The 17,821-nt window shown below is 42.8% G+C and overlaps 2 protein-coding genes across 11 annotated transcripts in view; one reads left to right on the top strand and one right to left on the bottom strand.

Moving 5' to 3' along the window:
- The window catches only part of slc6a2 (solute carrier family 6 member 2), a 161,125-nt gene extending 154,683 nt beyond the window's left edge, over window positions 1-6,442 (top strand). Inside the window, exon 15 of the mRNA XM_084035392.1 lies at window positions 6,433-6,442. The gene's annotated coding sequence lies outside the window, so the exon portion shown is untranslated. The remainder of the gene's footprint in view (window positions 1-6,432) is intronic.
- Window positions 1-17,821, bottom strand: part of celf6 (CUGBP Elav-like family member 6) — a 136,190-nt gene that overhangs the window by 19,145 nt on the left and 99,224 nt on the right. For 6 of the 10 annotated variants that reach the window (XM_084037557.1, XM_084037561.1, XM_084037559.1 and 3 more), the window contains exons 4-5: window positions 13,824-13,952; window positions 9,851-9,930 (exon numbers count right to left, since the gene is read on the bottom strand). In XM_084037557.1, coding sequence (XP_083893683.1) covers window positions 9,851-9,930; window positions 13,824-13,952 — 209 coding nt within the window. The remainder of the gene's footprint in view (window positions 1-9,850; window positions 9,931-13,823; window positions 13,953-17,821) is intronic. The other 4 variants (XM_084037560.1, XM_084037564.1, XM_084037565.1 and 1 more) reach the window with 2 other exon arrangements.

Below are 17,821 nucleotides of genomic sequence, written 5' to 3'. Positions count from 1 at the left end.
ACGCCACAAAGGATAAAACAGTGGTGAGCAGGTCATTCATTTGATGTCCAGTGTACACAACACGCAAGCCTTCCGACACCTAATATCTTTAAGCAACGGAAGCCGGTGGAATGTGCACCGCTCATGACTGCATTCATTCAGCTGTCAGCTTTAAATGGAAGAGAATGGTGAGCGATATTTGCTTTTGTGAACTTTCCAACTCCACTGTATACACTGAGAGTGAACTGTGATCCTAACCAGATCCCACAGGAGTCCCAGTCCCCCAGTGGTGACGCTCCACTGAATACAGTACTAGGTAATTAGGTCTGACAAAAGCCTTCGGCATGTGGAGGACGAACTATTGACTAATGGCTCTGCCTTATGGCAGATATAGTTCCGTATTGATGTCCATGCTCCTGAGTTTGCATCCAATTAAATCATTTGAGAGACAGAGACCAGAGTCAGTTCCTCATGTGACATCCAGGCAAGGGGGAGAGGCGGGGAGAGTGTCTCTGTGTGGGTGAACGACAGAGAGACAGATACAGAGATAGAGGAAGAGGGTGAAGAGGCTGCCAGGCAGAGAACGTAGCCACAGACACTGTCAAGAGGACCAGGCTCCTATTTAATTACAGGCAATGCATGCTGGGAAAGAGCATCACCAGGACAGAAGGACACAGGCAGCCAGGGGGCAGTCAGGATATGATTAGTATGATCATAAAAGCAAAGACATGGGGAGAAAAGGACTCCATAATCATAACTTGGATTCATCTTTCACAAAATGTCTCATCCTGACAGGGTCAGTACAAATTCAGGCTTTGATTTAGATTTCCATATTTTCTTTGGGTGTGCAAAGTGGAAATGTGAGTGCAGAGGACACGGTGACAGAGAAAGACTAGACTGACCCAGTGAGTGATGAAAACACCTGTTTTTTTTTGTAGTTTTTTGCACACATTAATGTGACCCTCTGTACGAAATTGAAATTGCCAAAGCTTACAAGAGGCTTGCAGGAGGCACATTACTAAAGCAGAGCTATTCAAACAGAAAATCATAGAAACAAACAAACTTATGCCCTGTGAAGCTGAATATGGCAACTGCACAGTAAGAGAGTGTGTATTCAGCCACTGAACAAACAGTCTCAGCCTCGCTGTTGTGCAGCCGAACTTCATGCAATTTCATAGTAATTCATACAACAACAAAAAAGTGTGTCCTATATTCGTAAGTGCTTCATGAAATTTTAAACAGGAACAGCTAAGCGATACGCCATTGAGAAGGCAGTTTGCCGGGGTGGTCTTGTGGTTTGGTTAGTCATGGCTGCTGCAACAATCCTTACATAATGTATCGTCATATATTTAACCTGCCAAAATGTACTGTTTTCTTTCTGTCCTATCATTCCCTCAGCTACTGTTTCGTCATCTATTTTTCATTATATTCTTCATAAAAAAAGACACATTTGCATTTTCTAAATGCAAAAAACAAAACAAGGTCTTGTTCAGAAGCATTGCGAAAAAGCTATTTGACTAACCCATGTGGAAAGTGCTCCAAACATTCTATTAACACAACCAAGAGAATGTGTTGGCCGTAGATAACTGTGAGAAAGAAGCAGGGGAATGAAGGAAGGCATCAGCATGGACCCCGGGGACATGGCGTCTCAGATGGGATCCTATCGGAGCCAACCAGCAGCCCACCTCAGGCCAGAGGAGACCCATCTGGTGTTTCTCCCTCGATGCCATTTCAATTAGCTAAATCAATACGTTACCGGCACAGTTTTCCCCCCCTTCTAATTTCATTTCATCCCACCTCCTGACCTTTTTCCGGTTATTTTCTCAACTTTGCAGGCCAGTTGAAGGGACTGGGCTGTTGGATTTAATGAGGCTGGCACTGAGCAAACATCCTCCTCCAGCGTTGTTGCTTAAGCCTGCCCACAGCATGTGGGGTCTGGCATTTAGATCACATTCATTTTCTGCTTTGTGTGTCTCTGTATTCTTATATTCATTTAATACCTCATGAAGAATGCATTGTGAGCATTGGGACTGTGAAAGCCCGAGGCTGCCTGTACTCACTGCACCGTGACTTGAGATGAGGCAAGTCTGGCCTGGTCTGACTTCTCCCAGCAGAGTGCTCTGCTGTAGACGACGGCACGGGAAGAAGACCCAGCCTCCGATGTCTACACTGAACAGACTTGGCAGCAGCATTAAAGCACTACAACAGCCTCTGCAGGTGTTGTCAGCTGTGCCACCTGCATCAAAGCCGAGGATTTCTGACTTCCATAGCATAAAAGCCAAAAATAAATAAATAAATAAATTCACTTTCTTTCATTCCTCACCCCAAAACAGGTGAATTTTAAATCCTCACATCTCAAGCGGAGGTATAAATCCAACCTAATCAGAAAAGGGCAGATTTCAGAGCGCGATCCCCTTCACGGATGAAGAGGTTCTATCCACATAAAGAAAGAGTAATATGTGGCCAGGTAATGAAGGAACAGGTGGCAGCAGACAACAGGCACTGGATGCAAAGCAGCCACTACTCACTGGTAGCAGAAAATCACAAGCTGACAAACAAACAGAATAATAACCTCCACCGGCATGACTCCTATACCTGGAGAGAAAATGAATTTGCTGAATTTGATAAGGGCCAACGGGGAGCCTTCACTTTTGACAGGTACAACTAAGGAATTTGTCACAGGTTCAAAAACTAATCTAATTTCTTGAACAACACACTTGACTTGTGAAAATCTCCCATATTGGATTGTGTACAGGCCGCAGAATGTGTTGATGGGGAAAACACACACAATGGTAATTGAGGGATTAGAACTCAACTACACCAGTGAAATGGCATTATGCTTTTATCTCTGTATTACTGTGATACAAAGACTCTGGTGTTAAGTGTGTACTAACAGGTAAACAGACACTCATCTTTCATTGCCTACGGAGGCTTAGAGCAATAAGACGCCACACTCGTCGCAGGGAAAACTGTGATTTTGGAAAGGCGTTTTAACGATTAACATAAAATCTGCCAAGAAGATTATTTCTCCCCCTATTCACCAAACAAGCAACAACTACTTGTGCATGACAAGAGAAACTTCTTAAAATCGTCTCTCGAGTTCTACAGATGTATCGGATCTAAAAGTGTTAATCAAGAATTTGTAAGAAATTAATTGAATACACCATAACAAGTTCATATGGTAATTGGATGAACCCCCCGTGGGCTTCATATTCAACTCTCTGAACCTCGCTACATCTCAGCTATAGCCTCATGGGAGGACTGTCTCTCATTAGCACTTGATGATGCCGTCTTGGTCCGGCCTGGCTGTCCACCACATACTGCTGCCACACAGCATCGAGCCAAAACACACAGAAGAACAATACTGTCGTCCGTAATGATATTTCCACTTGCTCCGTACACTGCATTTTGTGATAACAGTTTTCATAATATGTGAGGAGCGCAACAAAAACTCCATGTAATATGTCAGCTACAAGATCCTACAGTAGTTTCGCGTGACATTTGATGAATTGTGTGTTACAATGGCAATGCTCCGCGGTTTTGTTCTTATCTCTCATTAATCCAAAACTATAGTATCGCACACACATGCACACTCTTGTCGCTGCCAACACCAGCGAGCTCCACAGGCCCTGTCAGCCGCGCCGTGACACCGAACATGACAATGTCTGCAATTTGCCGGGTGCTGTCTGCCTGCCCCCAGCTCTGCCATTTGAAGTTCTGCCACCTGTGCCTCTGCAGCTCTACTGTAATTCAACTGATGAACCAGTGAGGGTGTCTGCTCTGTGCCCAATCGCCTTTTAAGTTAATTTTGGAAGCACCTGCAATCCACAATAAACATCAATTAAAACCATGACCCGATCTATCAGCGCATGCCCTTCGGTGGCATCCCCTTGCCCTTAAGCTTCATTAAGGCCGTTCATTTTTTGGGCCAGCGTATTTTGGTGCAGGTGTTATTTATGGCATGTGTGCATGTGCCAGGTAACACAGATGCCGGGGAGAGAACATTAAGAGGGAGAGAGAGAGACTGAGAGGGAGTGAGAGACAACTCTTTGTTCAAGGTTCATCCAGACCTCACAGCTGGCAGCAGGCAGTGAGCAGAGCAGCCCATTCTCCGAATCCTGCCTCCTGTTACTCTGTTGTTGACGACATGTGGCAGTGATATTATCCAAATTAACTGCAGCCCCCATCGGTACCGAAGCCTTAGTTGGATACTAATGGCCACCTTGCCTATTAATCTGAGAGGAAGTTGGATTTGGAGCGAGGAGGATAACAGGTGCAGAGATAGAGGGGAGAGAGAGATATGGATAATATAGATTATTAATGAACTGTTGGATGGCACTTGATCTGCCCCAGGTCTGTTTGGGGCTCCATATGTTGCCTTGGACAGTTCATCTGCCGCAGACCTCAGGTGGCTCAGTGGTTCAACCTAATGCGACTGTGCCTGAGCTGCAGCGACACAAGCATAGTGTACAAAGGTAATCCACATGAGCCAAATCTGTGTACAAGAAAGCAAGAAAAAAAAAGTCCGATTATGTAAATCATCTGAATGTAAACATATTCTGTTGATTGAGTCGACAAGATATTTTGAGAACAAGGTAAATATCTTGATTATAATCCATTTCAGTAAGAGGCCCGTCATAATCGTGCACGATCAGTGTTCCACATTATTGTACTTTGGCTCATGGCCACACTGTTTATTTAACGCTGCGCCTCGCGGTGCACACGCCAAAAAGTTTGGTCTTTACTGAGCACAGAAACCACACACACAGTTAAACCGACTCCACCACTTATTTTGCCTCCCTCGCTACTTCAATGTAATGCAAAATGAGACGGCATCAAAAAGATGTGTAAATTACATCTGGCTTCCAGGACACTCTCTGGCTGCCAGGAAGCATCCGTAAATATTTATTGCGAAACATCAGTGGAGTGTGTGAAGGTGTGGATGTCTGCCAGAAAGAGCGTGGCGCTCATGTGTGTGTCCAGCTGTGCACTACTCAACATACACCAAGCACTGGCAGGGAGATGCTTCCGTAATTCATCATTTCTTTCACTTAAGCCTTTTATGTGGCCTTGTTCATGCCGACAGAAGTATATCCAATTCGTAATTAACTGCAGCCTTGCAAGCGTTACAGGTTTGGTGGCCTTATTCTTCAACGAAACATATGAATACCAACTATTTCATGTGTCTCATGTCTACTGTATACCAAACAACATGACTTGCTCTCTGCAATTCTTTGTACACTTGCAGCTAACTATAACTAACTATATTCCACACCACTGAAAGAGACATTCAAATCTGTTTTGTAGTGCAGTATAGTCCACTGACCATAGGGATTCTTTCCCCATTCTCTTGCATTGCATGTGAGATCTTGTCCTCTCGTTATATGTCAACATGCTGTGTGATTCTGTGTAATGTGTCATATGTGTCATCAACAGATCCATGAAAGCAAACACCTATATTTAATAAGTTAACCCTGTGCAATCTGATTTACAGTTTGGATGAGCAGCTACACAACTATTTACAATTTAACATTATATAAGGATAAATACTCCGGTCTTGTGTAGATGATACCCAGTCTATGAAGATTAAATATATAAAAGCTTGACGTTAATGGGAGGCTGATGAAGTTCAAGTGTCCCACTATATTACTGTTTGAAAGACTTAATGCTGAAATATCAGGAAGCAGTTAAGGATGTAAAAGCGGCTTATTAATCTGACCTCATTTTGAAGATCCATCCGAACTCTGGGGCGCTTTTCAATATTATTGTGTTACTTGTTAACCTCCCTTCTAGTCACTGCACTGGAAGCCTCCCTTGATAAGTGTATTCAAGTGTTTAAGTGTTTAGTATTCTTTAACACAAAGTATCCTTTTGACAGGGGCTAAACAGTCACTGTTAATGGTTCTTCTGTGATGATCTGTTTTAAAGTCATTTCTCTGATGTTGTTGGAGAAGGCAGTGGCTTATAGGAGCCGCATTGTCCCCATCAATATAACAACATATAATGTGACTGTATGTAATCTTTTATCTACCTCGCTGGTTTAATTTATTTTTTAAACATGCAGTTGATCAGAGAAAGTCTTAACCTGGTCTTCTTCTATGTTATAAAATATTTACAACACAACCCACAATCTTAATCTTCAGTAAAATATACATCCTGGCTTTTCAATTGAGTTTAATTTTTCAACCTCTTTTGTATTCTTATGGTATTCATGCATTATATTACTTGGACGCATCAAAAACAAACTAAACTAAAAAAGGTGCACTCATCAGAGATTGCAGATCGCCATCAGGTACGTCTGCAATCACCATTGCTGTAATGTGTGATTTTGCTAGACACTAACGGGCTGTTAGGCCTCATAAAAAACACTTCATTCCAACTCATAAACAAGTGGTGTTGTTTGCAGGGCAATTGGCTCTAAGTCTTCATCTAAGACATTTCATAGAATCTTGCCAAATCAAAATTAAACGTACTAAGTTGTCTGCCCACGTAGTAATGTTATGATACTCAGCATTCTGTGTACTGTTAATTCGGTTAGCTGTTACCTGTTATCCAAACACACTGTCCAAAAGTGTGCAAACTGTTTCCCCCCAACTGTGTCTATAGCCGCAGTGCAGCAGCTGAGAGGTACTCAGCAGTGTGTGTACTGGCAGTTAGCTGCTCAACTTAACTGTCTTATCACTTGTGGCCCCTACCAACCCGGGGCCAGTTAAGAGCAGTGAGTGAGGAGTCAGCAGGCAGGCGGTTGTAGTATAAAACAATAAAACGTGTTTTGAGAAACTGTGAGTCCCTGCAACCACGAGGGGTCCTAGAACATGCAGCCATAACTGGCTATCCACAATATCATACAGATTAGCCATGGACAGCACATACTCACTCACAAATGTACGCTTGTGACCGATCGCCTGATCGTCCCGGTGGAAGTAATAATACAAATGTCACTGTTATGTTCATGACACACATTTATATCTAAGTGTACGGAATTCTAACACCACCTGTCTAGCCAGTCCTGTAAATGGCCTAGACAGCATACAAAGTGTCAAAAGTTAATTACACCAATTCTGAAATAATCTTTTTTGGCCTCCTGCCGCAATTAAATTGCTTCCACATGAAGATGACACACTGTCTCGCAATGTAAAGCGACTAATTTCACACTAATTTTAAAATTCAGGAACAGGTTAAGAGAGCTGTACAAACTATTAACTTTTGACAGAGGACTTTTTCCTACTTATTTCATAAGTAATCAGAAAATAAGCCATCCATGCATTGGGTTGTTCTAATTTAGTTAACAATCCTGTTGGTCACTTTTGCATTGATCTCATGACTGTCATTTTTCAGAGCTGAAATGTTCCTGGACTGTATCAGTTGTATAAGAGACATTTTATGCCATATTGCCAAAAATGCATCCAGATCTCTTGTGGCAGCTTCCTATTGGCTTATTCACGTTCTGTTCAAAAACAAGTGACTGCTAGATTCTAAACAACCTCCCAGAAAACGTACACACATCAAAGCAATATTTAATTAGTTATCCCTGCAATATGATTATCAGTTTTACACGATTCCTTAAAGCTACCCATATGCACCTTACTTTTGTGATACTTTTATTCTAATGCCTTATTTTACTTTTAATTGTTTTTCTTTTAATTATTTTCTTCTTTTTTTCAGCAGTTTCGGACCGATCCAGGACTACGATGCCAGTGAATATTGAATTAAGGTCAACAGCCAGAAAAGGTCTTCCAATGGGATGCTCTGTTTCTTGTGGACATGTAAGTAGGGCCTTTATAAGCTAACACATTAGTTTTAAGAACCAGATAAGCTTTCCCTGTGAGTTTGTGCCAGACTGCAATCTCTGGGGTTGAAAGGTGCAGCCAAGGCAGAAGTGCCTTAAACTTGCATTATTATTTCTAAATGCCAGCAGGGGGCAACTCCTCTGGTTGCAAAAAAAACAAAACAACAACAAAGAAAACCCTATTTCTCACTTTTTTTAACCTTGGTAAACATGGGTTTAAGTCTTCAATACAGCCTAATGGTAATTATGTAAATTATTGTTGTCTGGGATTTTGATTTTTGTTTTCATCCTAGAACTGTAACCCTTTCGAAGTGTAGTTTCAACTCATGAAAGTTAGTTAGCCTTTTTGGTTGCCTAAAATTGTCCCATTCAGCGTTTTGTAATGCTTATCTCCACCCTCTTGTGTCAATTCTGGTTCCAAAAAACCAAGATGGCGACGGCCAAAATACCAAACTCACAGCTTCAAACCCGCAATCCACAAACCAATGGATGATGTAACTATATCCACTACTTATATACGGTATATTATGTAACATAGAATGCATCCTTAACCTCATTACAGTTTAAGAATGGCTTATTGTAATGCGATAGTTATAAGCTAGTTGTAGAAATTAAGATGATGTTTCTATTAACAGAAATATTATGGAACACATTCTGTGATATTGTATCATTGTATAATAACTAACATTGGAAATTAAGAAAGGAACAAACTCCTGCCTACAGTATTATTTCATACAATGCTTACTATGGTTTTATACTAGATTGAACCATATACTTTTATTTCTATGTCCATTATTCCACAACTTCAGTTTCAACTTCATCCATAAATAACATCATGTTTATACATGCAGTACAATGTCTCCTGAGAACACATTCGGGGATTCATATGCGATGCACAGTAATCATATCTTTATAAGACTGTGAATGTAAACACTCCCTATGTGTCTGCTGAAAAGGTGGTGTGAATAGCAGAGAAGGAAATGGATATTGAGTGAAAAGACAGATACAGAGTATGCAGCTGTGCGCTGTAAGGTGGCGGATGCTGACTGGGGGATTCTTTTGTGTGCAACAGCACACGCGGTAATGTATGTGAGACTGTGGCAGTTGACGTGCTTTAAAAAGAGTCATAGTGGTGATTTTATGATGCTGGTTTTCTTCCACTGAATGCGAAAAGAACCTGTGCATCACACTGTTTCAAAGTGTAACCCATCACTTAAGAATTGGGTCTGTTAATTGCACTAGTTGTGTGCTAGAATAATTCACTAAGTATCAAGAGGAGGTAACTTAGGAGATGGAACCTTTGTGTGTTAGTAAGTGTCAAAGTACTCTTGAATTAGTTATGAGCAATGTAATGTGGACACTATTGACACGTGGTTTGTGGTTTGTTACATAATGGTCCATATTATTAGTGTTATTAAGAGAGTATTACCTTTCTTGTTGTCCTACCAATTTATAGGCCCACAAGAATATTATGATCAAAAGTCATATAAAACAACTTCCTGACTCCCTATCAGTGAGCACTAAGTAGGGAAACAAGTTGTAGAATATGGTCATGCAGACTGCAGAGTAAGGCATTAATGAGTGCTTTATAATGTCTAATAATGAGCCAATATGCTACTAATATGCAGGCTAATAAGCCACTAGTTAATTGGAGATGAAGAAATAAATAGTAGACATTTTGGTATATTTTGTGCATGTATGTTATTGTCTTAAATCTATGAAATTATTTCCAAACATAAAAAAAAAAAAAAAAAATTCAGTATTGGATTTTAAAAAGAGGCATACACAGTCCAGTGGCAGTATGCATATGGGATAGAACATTTTAAAGGAAGGCATAGAAGTGTCTCTGGCCAGGTCAGAAAAAAAAGTCCACCAATGTTTTTTGTAAACTCAATACATTTCATGAAAGTTGGCTCACAGGCAAAAAAAACTGGCATAGACAACCACATGGCATCACATCACTTGCAAAACTTTCTCTTTCTGACCATCCACATCGAGTGTGGAATTGTTTGGAACGACGTTGACATACAGTTGTAAGGCGGTGTAGTGTGGCATCAGCTTGTGTTCCAAAATGTTACTTACAGGCATAGTCTGTCCACCGTGCAAGCTGTTGATGGCGGCCTGTGCTTCAGCGTGGCTGGAGAACTTGACAAAGGCACAGCCTGCAGAGAAAACGAGAGAAATAGAAAGGAGAGGCACAACATCAGGGAATGGCCTTGAGTGTGGGGGGAGGGGGAATACCATTCATTACCATTGTTTTCATGTTATCTGGTTTGTAAATATATTCTGCCATTTGTGTGTTCGGTGCATAACTCTGAATAAATCAGTCTAATTGTAGTGAAAGCATTAGCTGCGTGGAACATCCTGTCCCTCGCCCATTTCTAATTCCACCCCCTCCCCTTCGGAACATGGCACCAAGGCATTTACTATCCTGACTTGTTTGTGATTATTAATCTGTTTAATATTTACACTTTGTGATTTGTGTGCAGTCACTCATAAAAGAGATTATGATGACAAAGGCATAGTATTATAATCTGCCTATCCAACCAAATCTTTGCTCACATGTAATTTCAGTTGGGGGGCTGCTTTGCTCAAGGGGCATTCAAATCATCTTAAATCTGTTGTGTAGTTAATGCACAAAAGGAAAAGTCAACATAAAAAAGTTGGCTGGAAGACAAGGGAGCGGGTGGTTGGCAGCAGTGTTGTGGAGCCTCATTGCATTAACATTTCAAATGATGTCAAAAATTATTCGAGTAGATAATAATAAAAATGCACAATATGTTTTTTTCAAAGGTTACATATACTAACCACATGATGAAATACAGTATCGGTGTGTGGGTAAGGACAGGCACTAAACCCCTACAACATAAGGGAGAAGTGAAATACAGTATAAAATGTGGTCATTTTCCAAAAACCATTAAATTAAACAGGAGCAATTCCTCTAAGCTTTATGGCCGTCATAGACTGCACAAGGTATTCCGTTATGTCCTATTCTTATCCTTGCCTTCAGGTAGCTCGTGTGTTAAGTCAAGAGATACCTAATTAACAAAGTCGTGGATTAATTACGCCCCCTTTTCATTAATCGAGTACCACCAGTGTCTTTGAACCAGACAGGCTTTTCCTGAGTTCAATCCCTGTTTCTTTGAGAACCCGCAGATGCCTATTTGAAACGGTAATACACGTTCGTATACATTCATCCACATGATTTGTTAAACTGCAAACACTTATAAATTGGCTCAGGGGGGTCTGGCAGTGACCCGTTGACTTCTCCGGACTGAAAGATTGAACCGAGGGACATGTACTATGTGCGTAACTATGGAAGACAATGTTCACCTTAACCCGAGGCTTTCCTTCCACATTCCGACCACACAATAAATGCCACGCAGCTGAAATCGTTGTGTGCAGAAATATTGCGAGTTGTAAAGGCCATGTGTTTCCTGTACCGTCAAATGTCCTCAAAGCTGTATAGATCTACAGAGGCAAACGGATAAGTCAAAGACGCCTTTGATTCTGTCACAGCACTCTAGCAGCCTTTTACTTCGCTTGAACGCCGCCCCGGGTAGAGGCGGAATGGTCTTCATTTGTCCAACTGAAATGTGTCAGCCTGTACTGTGTGGTGTTTGACTGCGAGTCTGTTTTTGAAGGGACAAATGCATTTAACCTTTGTAGTTGAAATAATAAGGGCCAGCTTGTTCTTGAAAAAAGCCTTTTTGTACTGTATGACGAGATAACTTGCTGTTGGTTCCCCTAACAAGGTTATCGGATATTGTTGCCAGAATCCCACTGACCCCAGCAGCTCAGCCCAACCACAAAGACCCTCAAAACTGCAGGGCTTGGCGTTCACCATCAATGTCAATGTCATGTCAAACATGCAATGTCCTCAAATTTCTCCTCATAAAAAAAAAGAAATAGAAAACAAACACAAAAAAATAAAATAAAATAAATAAATAAATGCTATAGCCTCGCTTTTCCTGACCTAGAAGAAAAAAAATAAAAAAGTTAAGGGACACAGAGCACAACATCTCAGAAGAATTGCAAGTTCTACAGCCTCATAAATTATAGTGGAGTTTCTGAATTTGATGGCTCAGAATGAGTTGGATGAGGGGAGGGGGAGGAAAAAAGAGAGGATCTGCACTGCCTTTTGAATTCCCGGGGTAATAATATGTATGCATGAATTCCATCCCGCTGGATGGGTGACATTTATAACACAACTTAATTATAGACCTAAAAGCCATCTCTCTATTTTTCCTGACAATCCAGGGCTCTATTCAACTCTGGCAGCAAGTGTTGCACTTTGAAAGTACTTTGAGGAGCGGCGCCAAAGAGAGATGGATGTTAAACTTCTCGGCCTTTTTACTGGGTGAAGAGGGGTGCTGAAAAGCTTCTGAGTAGCATAAATTTACATCAACAGGGGACAAAGCCTCCATCATGGAACAGATAGCACTGTCAATTTCAAGGTCTGTCTCATTCAAATTACGGGAACCTCATCCCAAGCGAGGCGGCTGGCAAAATAATTTGCCGTAACATCCCGTAATGATTGCGTGGGACTGTTGCACAGTGAGTGATAGGACCAGATACCTATATATGAGACCTTTGTCTGGGAGGGGGGGGGGGGGGAGTTAACATTGCTCTACAGTTTCCCCTTTTCATAGCAGTGAAAACTTGAAGAGGTAATGATCAAGCCAGTGATAATAGAGACAAATAGCAACAAAGGAAGCGTATGACATGTGCAGGGAGGAGAAAGCATAAAGAGCTGAGGTGCAGGAGGGTGAAAAGGAGCGAAAGCACGAATGAGACAGAAAACTAGCTCCTGTCTGACACAGCAGCACCGGCCTTATTTCATTTTATGTGCTGTCAATCAGCTTGAGGCATCTGAGCAGACAGGAAGAGAGGGAGCCAGAGAGGGAAAACGCGGGAGACGGAGAAAAGAAGAAACAATCCGGGGAGAAGGTACCGGGCCGGTGGGGCGACGGCGACGCAGAGCAATAGACCTGGGATTAACAGCGAGAGGAACAGATGTAGACACAGATAGGCGTGTGGTTCAGTATAGCCAGCCTTTCTCTTCTATATACTTGGAAGGCCTGAACATTATCAACCCCGCTCCCTTGTCTTTCCACTGATCCTTTAACACTTCATATAGGAAAATAAATCACAGTCAACACAGAGAAAGGAAGGCAGCGGTTTCCAAGCATCGCCGGCGTTATCGCCCCCAAATGTTGCATTGAGACAGAGACCCATCAAAGGATGATGGGGGAGCCTCTCGTTCTCAGAACAATCACACCTGCGTCGCACACTTCACAACCATTTTTAATTCGACCACGCTCCGCTAACTAAATAGCACAACTGCCGGAGACATGAACGCGTAAGCCTTTTTCCTGAATGTGGGCGAATCTGCTGCACGGTGAGTGACAGCAGTGAAAACCCAGAGCCTGTCTGCGTTATTTACAGTAGGACATTATCGTCCAATGGTGTCTCTGGGGAGGGATGACGGGAATGTGGGAAACAAACATGATTACACCCCTCCGCTTTTCAGATAAAAGGAGGAGGAGGAGGAGGAGGTGAGCTATGAGCATGAAAGATGAGATGTTGTGTGATGGATTTGTTGACTACAGGTCCGGGGTGAGAGGAGCCGCTGTGATGAAGAGACAACAAAAGGAAGAAGTTTGGGAGGGAAAGAAAAAAGGAGATAGAGGAAGGAGAGTGAGAACAAAAAAGAGGGAAAGGGAAATACAGCAGAGCAGTGAGGAAAAAAAGGGTAGTGAGAGAGGAGGAGGTGTTGGAGCACAGTGACAATGAAGTATGAAAGAAATGTGAGCGAGACACATAAGAGGTGGCGGAGAAAAAAAACTGAATAGCTCAGGGGGAGGATGAGTTATTCAGAAGAGCGGAGTGGATGTCGCAGACGATGTCAATGAGTGCACAGCAGGTGAAGCATGGTTCTAAAAAAGAAATGCAAGAAAGAGAAAGGGAGATGGCCTATGTGCAGACAGACAGACAGAGGGATTGAGAAGGACAGACAGGGGAAAGAAAGAGTGGGAGGTGTGTGGGCTCTGACCCTTACTGGCCCCATCAGGCCCTCGCAGGACGGTGCATTCCTCGATCTGGCCGAAGGTCTCGAACAGCCGGCGGACGTCGTCCTCGCTCTGCTGCTTGCCGAGCATTCCCACAAACAGCTTCCTGTCTTCTGGATGGGAAGAGAGGAAGGGGGGAGGGAAGGAGGAAGAGGGTGGAAGAAAGGAGAGAACAGACAAATGCTACAGCTGATGGCACCGTTCTGCTGAGCTGAGAGGAACTTGTGCAACTCAAACCTCTCCCCCCCCCCCCCCTTTTTATCAGCAGTCTGCTGTGTTGAGTCTACGCTGCTGCTGTTGTTGCTGCTGCTGCTGTTGTTGTTATTGTTGTTGTTCTCACTGATGTGCAGTGTGCCACCCCACCCTGGTATGAGGGAAATATATTCCTGTTTCCAGTGAGCTATTCAAGTCTGCCACGGTGACGTTTGATACGGATGATGTTTGGAGCACTGTGGGTTTCCGGTAAAGGCAGAAAAGAGAGCGGGAATGTTTTGCACAGGTAGACAAAGTGTTAGATCGTCTGGATGCTTAAGTTGCCGAGTTGAAAGGGAACATGGAACGAGAACATGGCGGTACATTTCCTCATCACCAAAGGAGGAGGCATTATAATAAGCAAGAGTAAACTCTTGCAGCACAATCTGTCCCGCGATAAACTAAAAGTAATACAACTAAACAGTGTCTCAGCCGGTGTTTACTGTTCTCATTCAAGACTATCTGCTCCACTTTCTGCTGACAGAATGTATGATATGTTGAATGCAGACACATTTCTCACATTACTGCAATAAATGCTTGAAGTAAGGGAAGCAATACTTTGGAAAAAAAGTTGAATTTTAGAAGTAGAAGAAAAGTAGAAGGTTTTCAGCAGAATGTTGTTTGTAGATAATTGCCAGCCAATGGTTTGCACGTGTGTCATTTCTTTTTTTTTTTTTCTCCAACAAACACACAAATTTAGCTGGATTCACAATTCGGATAAATAAGTTGTCTTCCTACTATTTCGGCACTGCAAGCTGCATAATTATTTACACCTGCATTTGAGTTAAAGGATAAATGAGATTTCTTCCTGCTTAACGTAACGACAATAACCATGAGCACGACCCTATTGCTTTCACAGCCCAGTAATGGAGAAAGGTCTCATGCCTAAAAAAACCATAATGTACTCCTGACTATCACATTGCCAGTAGAAAAAATGCTTGTGAGATGCTTGGAGCAGATCTACTTCTTAACGGTCATGTATTGGTGTATAATTCTATGCCATAAGATAAGTGCACTCAAAAGCAATCCTTGGTATGAATTATGGAAATATCTGGGCTTCTTTCTGACTATCAAACTGACATCTTTTGTATAATGTATCAGTCGGAAAAGGTTGAGAGTTAGTAGTCAAGGAAAAGTGTTAAAGTGTAAAATCAGTCCCCTTTGTACAGTCTAAATGTAAGCTGTGATTTAACATTTGGACTGAAGTTGACTTTTCCAAAACTTCTGAGCAGTATTTCAGCTGGAGTGAAATTTGCTACTCATTATGTTTGAAGGGCAGCTCCACCTACACCGATATCTTCACTGCCACAACATGTCAGAGTAGCTTCCTGAGCTCCAGACGGGGGCACTCTGACTCAGATGTATGGGCTCCATACCACGACATTTCGGCCAGCCACAAAGCTGGATTTTTGTAATTAATCTTCCCAGAGCCCTGCCATTAGACAGAGCATTCATCTTCTTTACATCTTTTACATTATGCATTCCCTATTCCGCCTTGTTGTGGAATGAAATGGCTACTAGCAAGAACCCCATCGCCGGGGCTGATGAAAAGTGGCAGGAAGAGGAAGAGGAGTTTATTGGAAATGACACTGTTGATCTTCAGTGTGAGTCATTTGACTGGTAGGGAGCGGGCGAGGAGCGGAGGGCGAGAGCATCACCTGGGCCTCGACAGATGTGACGCCTCCTGTACCTGCCAGGCCCCATTAGACGCAGCTGTTCTAAAAATAAAGCACCAGGGCTTCCTTTTTTTTTGCAGCGGGGGAAATCGCATCCTGTTCCATTCCTCTAAGTTCAAATGAGACGCGTGCCTGCTACCCGCTTGGCCACACAAACGAGCACACGCATAATCAATAAGGCCATGCTACCTGCTCACTACTAGCTGTGGTGTCAGGCCGTGTTCCGGTGGTCACGCCTCACACAGCGGGGGATTCTCAAACCCGCCAGCTGAGCCTGGTGCTACTGCTCATTACTGTCCCCCCCACCCCCCCACCCCTTGGAGCTCGAGGGTTGGAAGTGAGCAGGAACCCTGAAGAGATCGCCACAGAGACGGCCACTTATACTGTCGCGTGGGATTTAGCAGGCGCCGACATGGAAGACAGACATCTTGCTGGGTATCGGGCACCAGAGGAGGATCTGCGTAGCTGTAAAGTCAACCCCCGAACAGCTGTTGGAGAGAAATGAGCTTGACCCCCGGCCAATCGCAGCAAAGGCGACAGCCCGTCCAGATCACACATGATGTTGCCTCGATTGTACCTTCCATCTTTCAAATATCCGCCGAGGTGTCACTGTTGCAACTTAAATGGGCAGAGTACAGTTTTACAGGCCTCCTGCAGTGTGTTAATGTTTTTGGGACAAAAGTCTCATCTCGGTCCCGGACCCGGGGTGATCAAATGGCGGCTTTACAGGGCTAATTAACAAGCCATGAGCGAAGTAATGAACTTTCCAAATGTGCTGGCAAACGCAAAAATAAATTACACCCCAGTGAAGGCATTAAAGGAAGTGTGAGTGTACTTGGGAGCCTTCCTTTGGGAGAGCCACGGCGAGAAAATGAATTTGGAGCTGCTATCTTTTCATTGCCTGACCTGAGAGCGTCTCAGTCGGCCCACTGCATGCCCTGGCCAGAGTATAGATTGTTATTAATTAGTCCACTTTGCACCTGTCTCCAAAGCAGCTCTTATTGGATTCCGCCGGTTCTCGCTCATGGCTTATGGCCACTCACAAGCTTTAAATTGGCATTTTATGAATATGAATAAATATTGTGTATTGCACCCACTGCACGACGACGCCATGACTCCAAAGAGTTATCCGTTGAACAAAGGGAGAGGAGAGATAAAAAAAAAAAAAGAAAAAACCCAACCTCTTCTCAAGTACAGTCATGTATTTGCATTAAGAGGGGTGAGGACCTTCATATAGAACTGTGTGAGGATACAGAAGTGTGACAGAACTCATTGAGCTGACTGTTTGACCTCTTGGTACTTATCTCTCATTGAGAGGGGCTCATCTTATCCCTCTAACGGAGCTGAGCCACACAGCTGGAGAACATTTGAGCTCTACAGCACTACTCTGCTCTACTCTGAAGAGACCTTTGTAATCTGCACTTTCAAAACCTTTGCCGCTACTTTAAAAGTAATAATGCGTGTGTGCATGTGTGTGTGTGTGGTAGCTGCTACTTCTGCTATTTCTATGGTTAAAATATAATTCTCAGATTCAAGGATACATAGGCTACGTGTAATGCCTATACAGCTATGCACAAAGACATACTGTATAACAATATTGTCAGGTCTTTGCCAGCGCACGATCACTCTCATACACAAAGCAATCCACACGTCTTTTGTTCTGTTTTCTCATCTCCCGACTGAAGGTGGGAGCAATTGTGTGGAAAATGGTTCCATGTCAGTCTCCAGCCATGTCCAAACGGAGGTGGCATGTGGACAGCCCCGCTTTATGAATGCAAATAAAATAATAAAAAAATAGGAGATCAAAAAAGTTATCAAAACGCTACTGACATCTGACAATTGCTTGTCTCAGGAAGCCTTTTCATTTCAGCGCCCGGTATATTAAAAATTAATGGATTTTGCACAGACGCCATATGCTGTCAAGATTGATGCTTCTCTCCCTGGAATAAAGTGCTACTTGTGTTGTACGCTGCAGTATATGCATATAGAGTGTGCTTTTTCTTCTTCTCTCATCTTCTTTTGTCTCTCTATTGCCCTCCCTGTATCTTTCTCTT

The sequence above is a fragment of the Eutrigla gurnardus genome (assembly GCF_963514095.1).
Source record: "Eutrigla gurnardus genome assembly, chromosome: 1".
In the NCBI taxonomy this organism is placed as follows: Eukaryota; Metazoa; Chordata; class Actinopteri; order Perciformes; family Triglidae; genus Eutrigla; species Eutrigla gurnardus.
The sequence above is the reverse complement of the archived record's forward strand: the minus strand, read 5'-3'. Positions and strand labels throughout refer to the sequence as shown.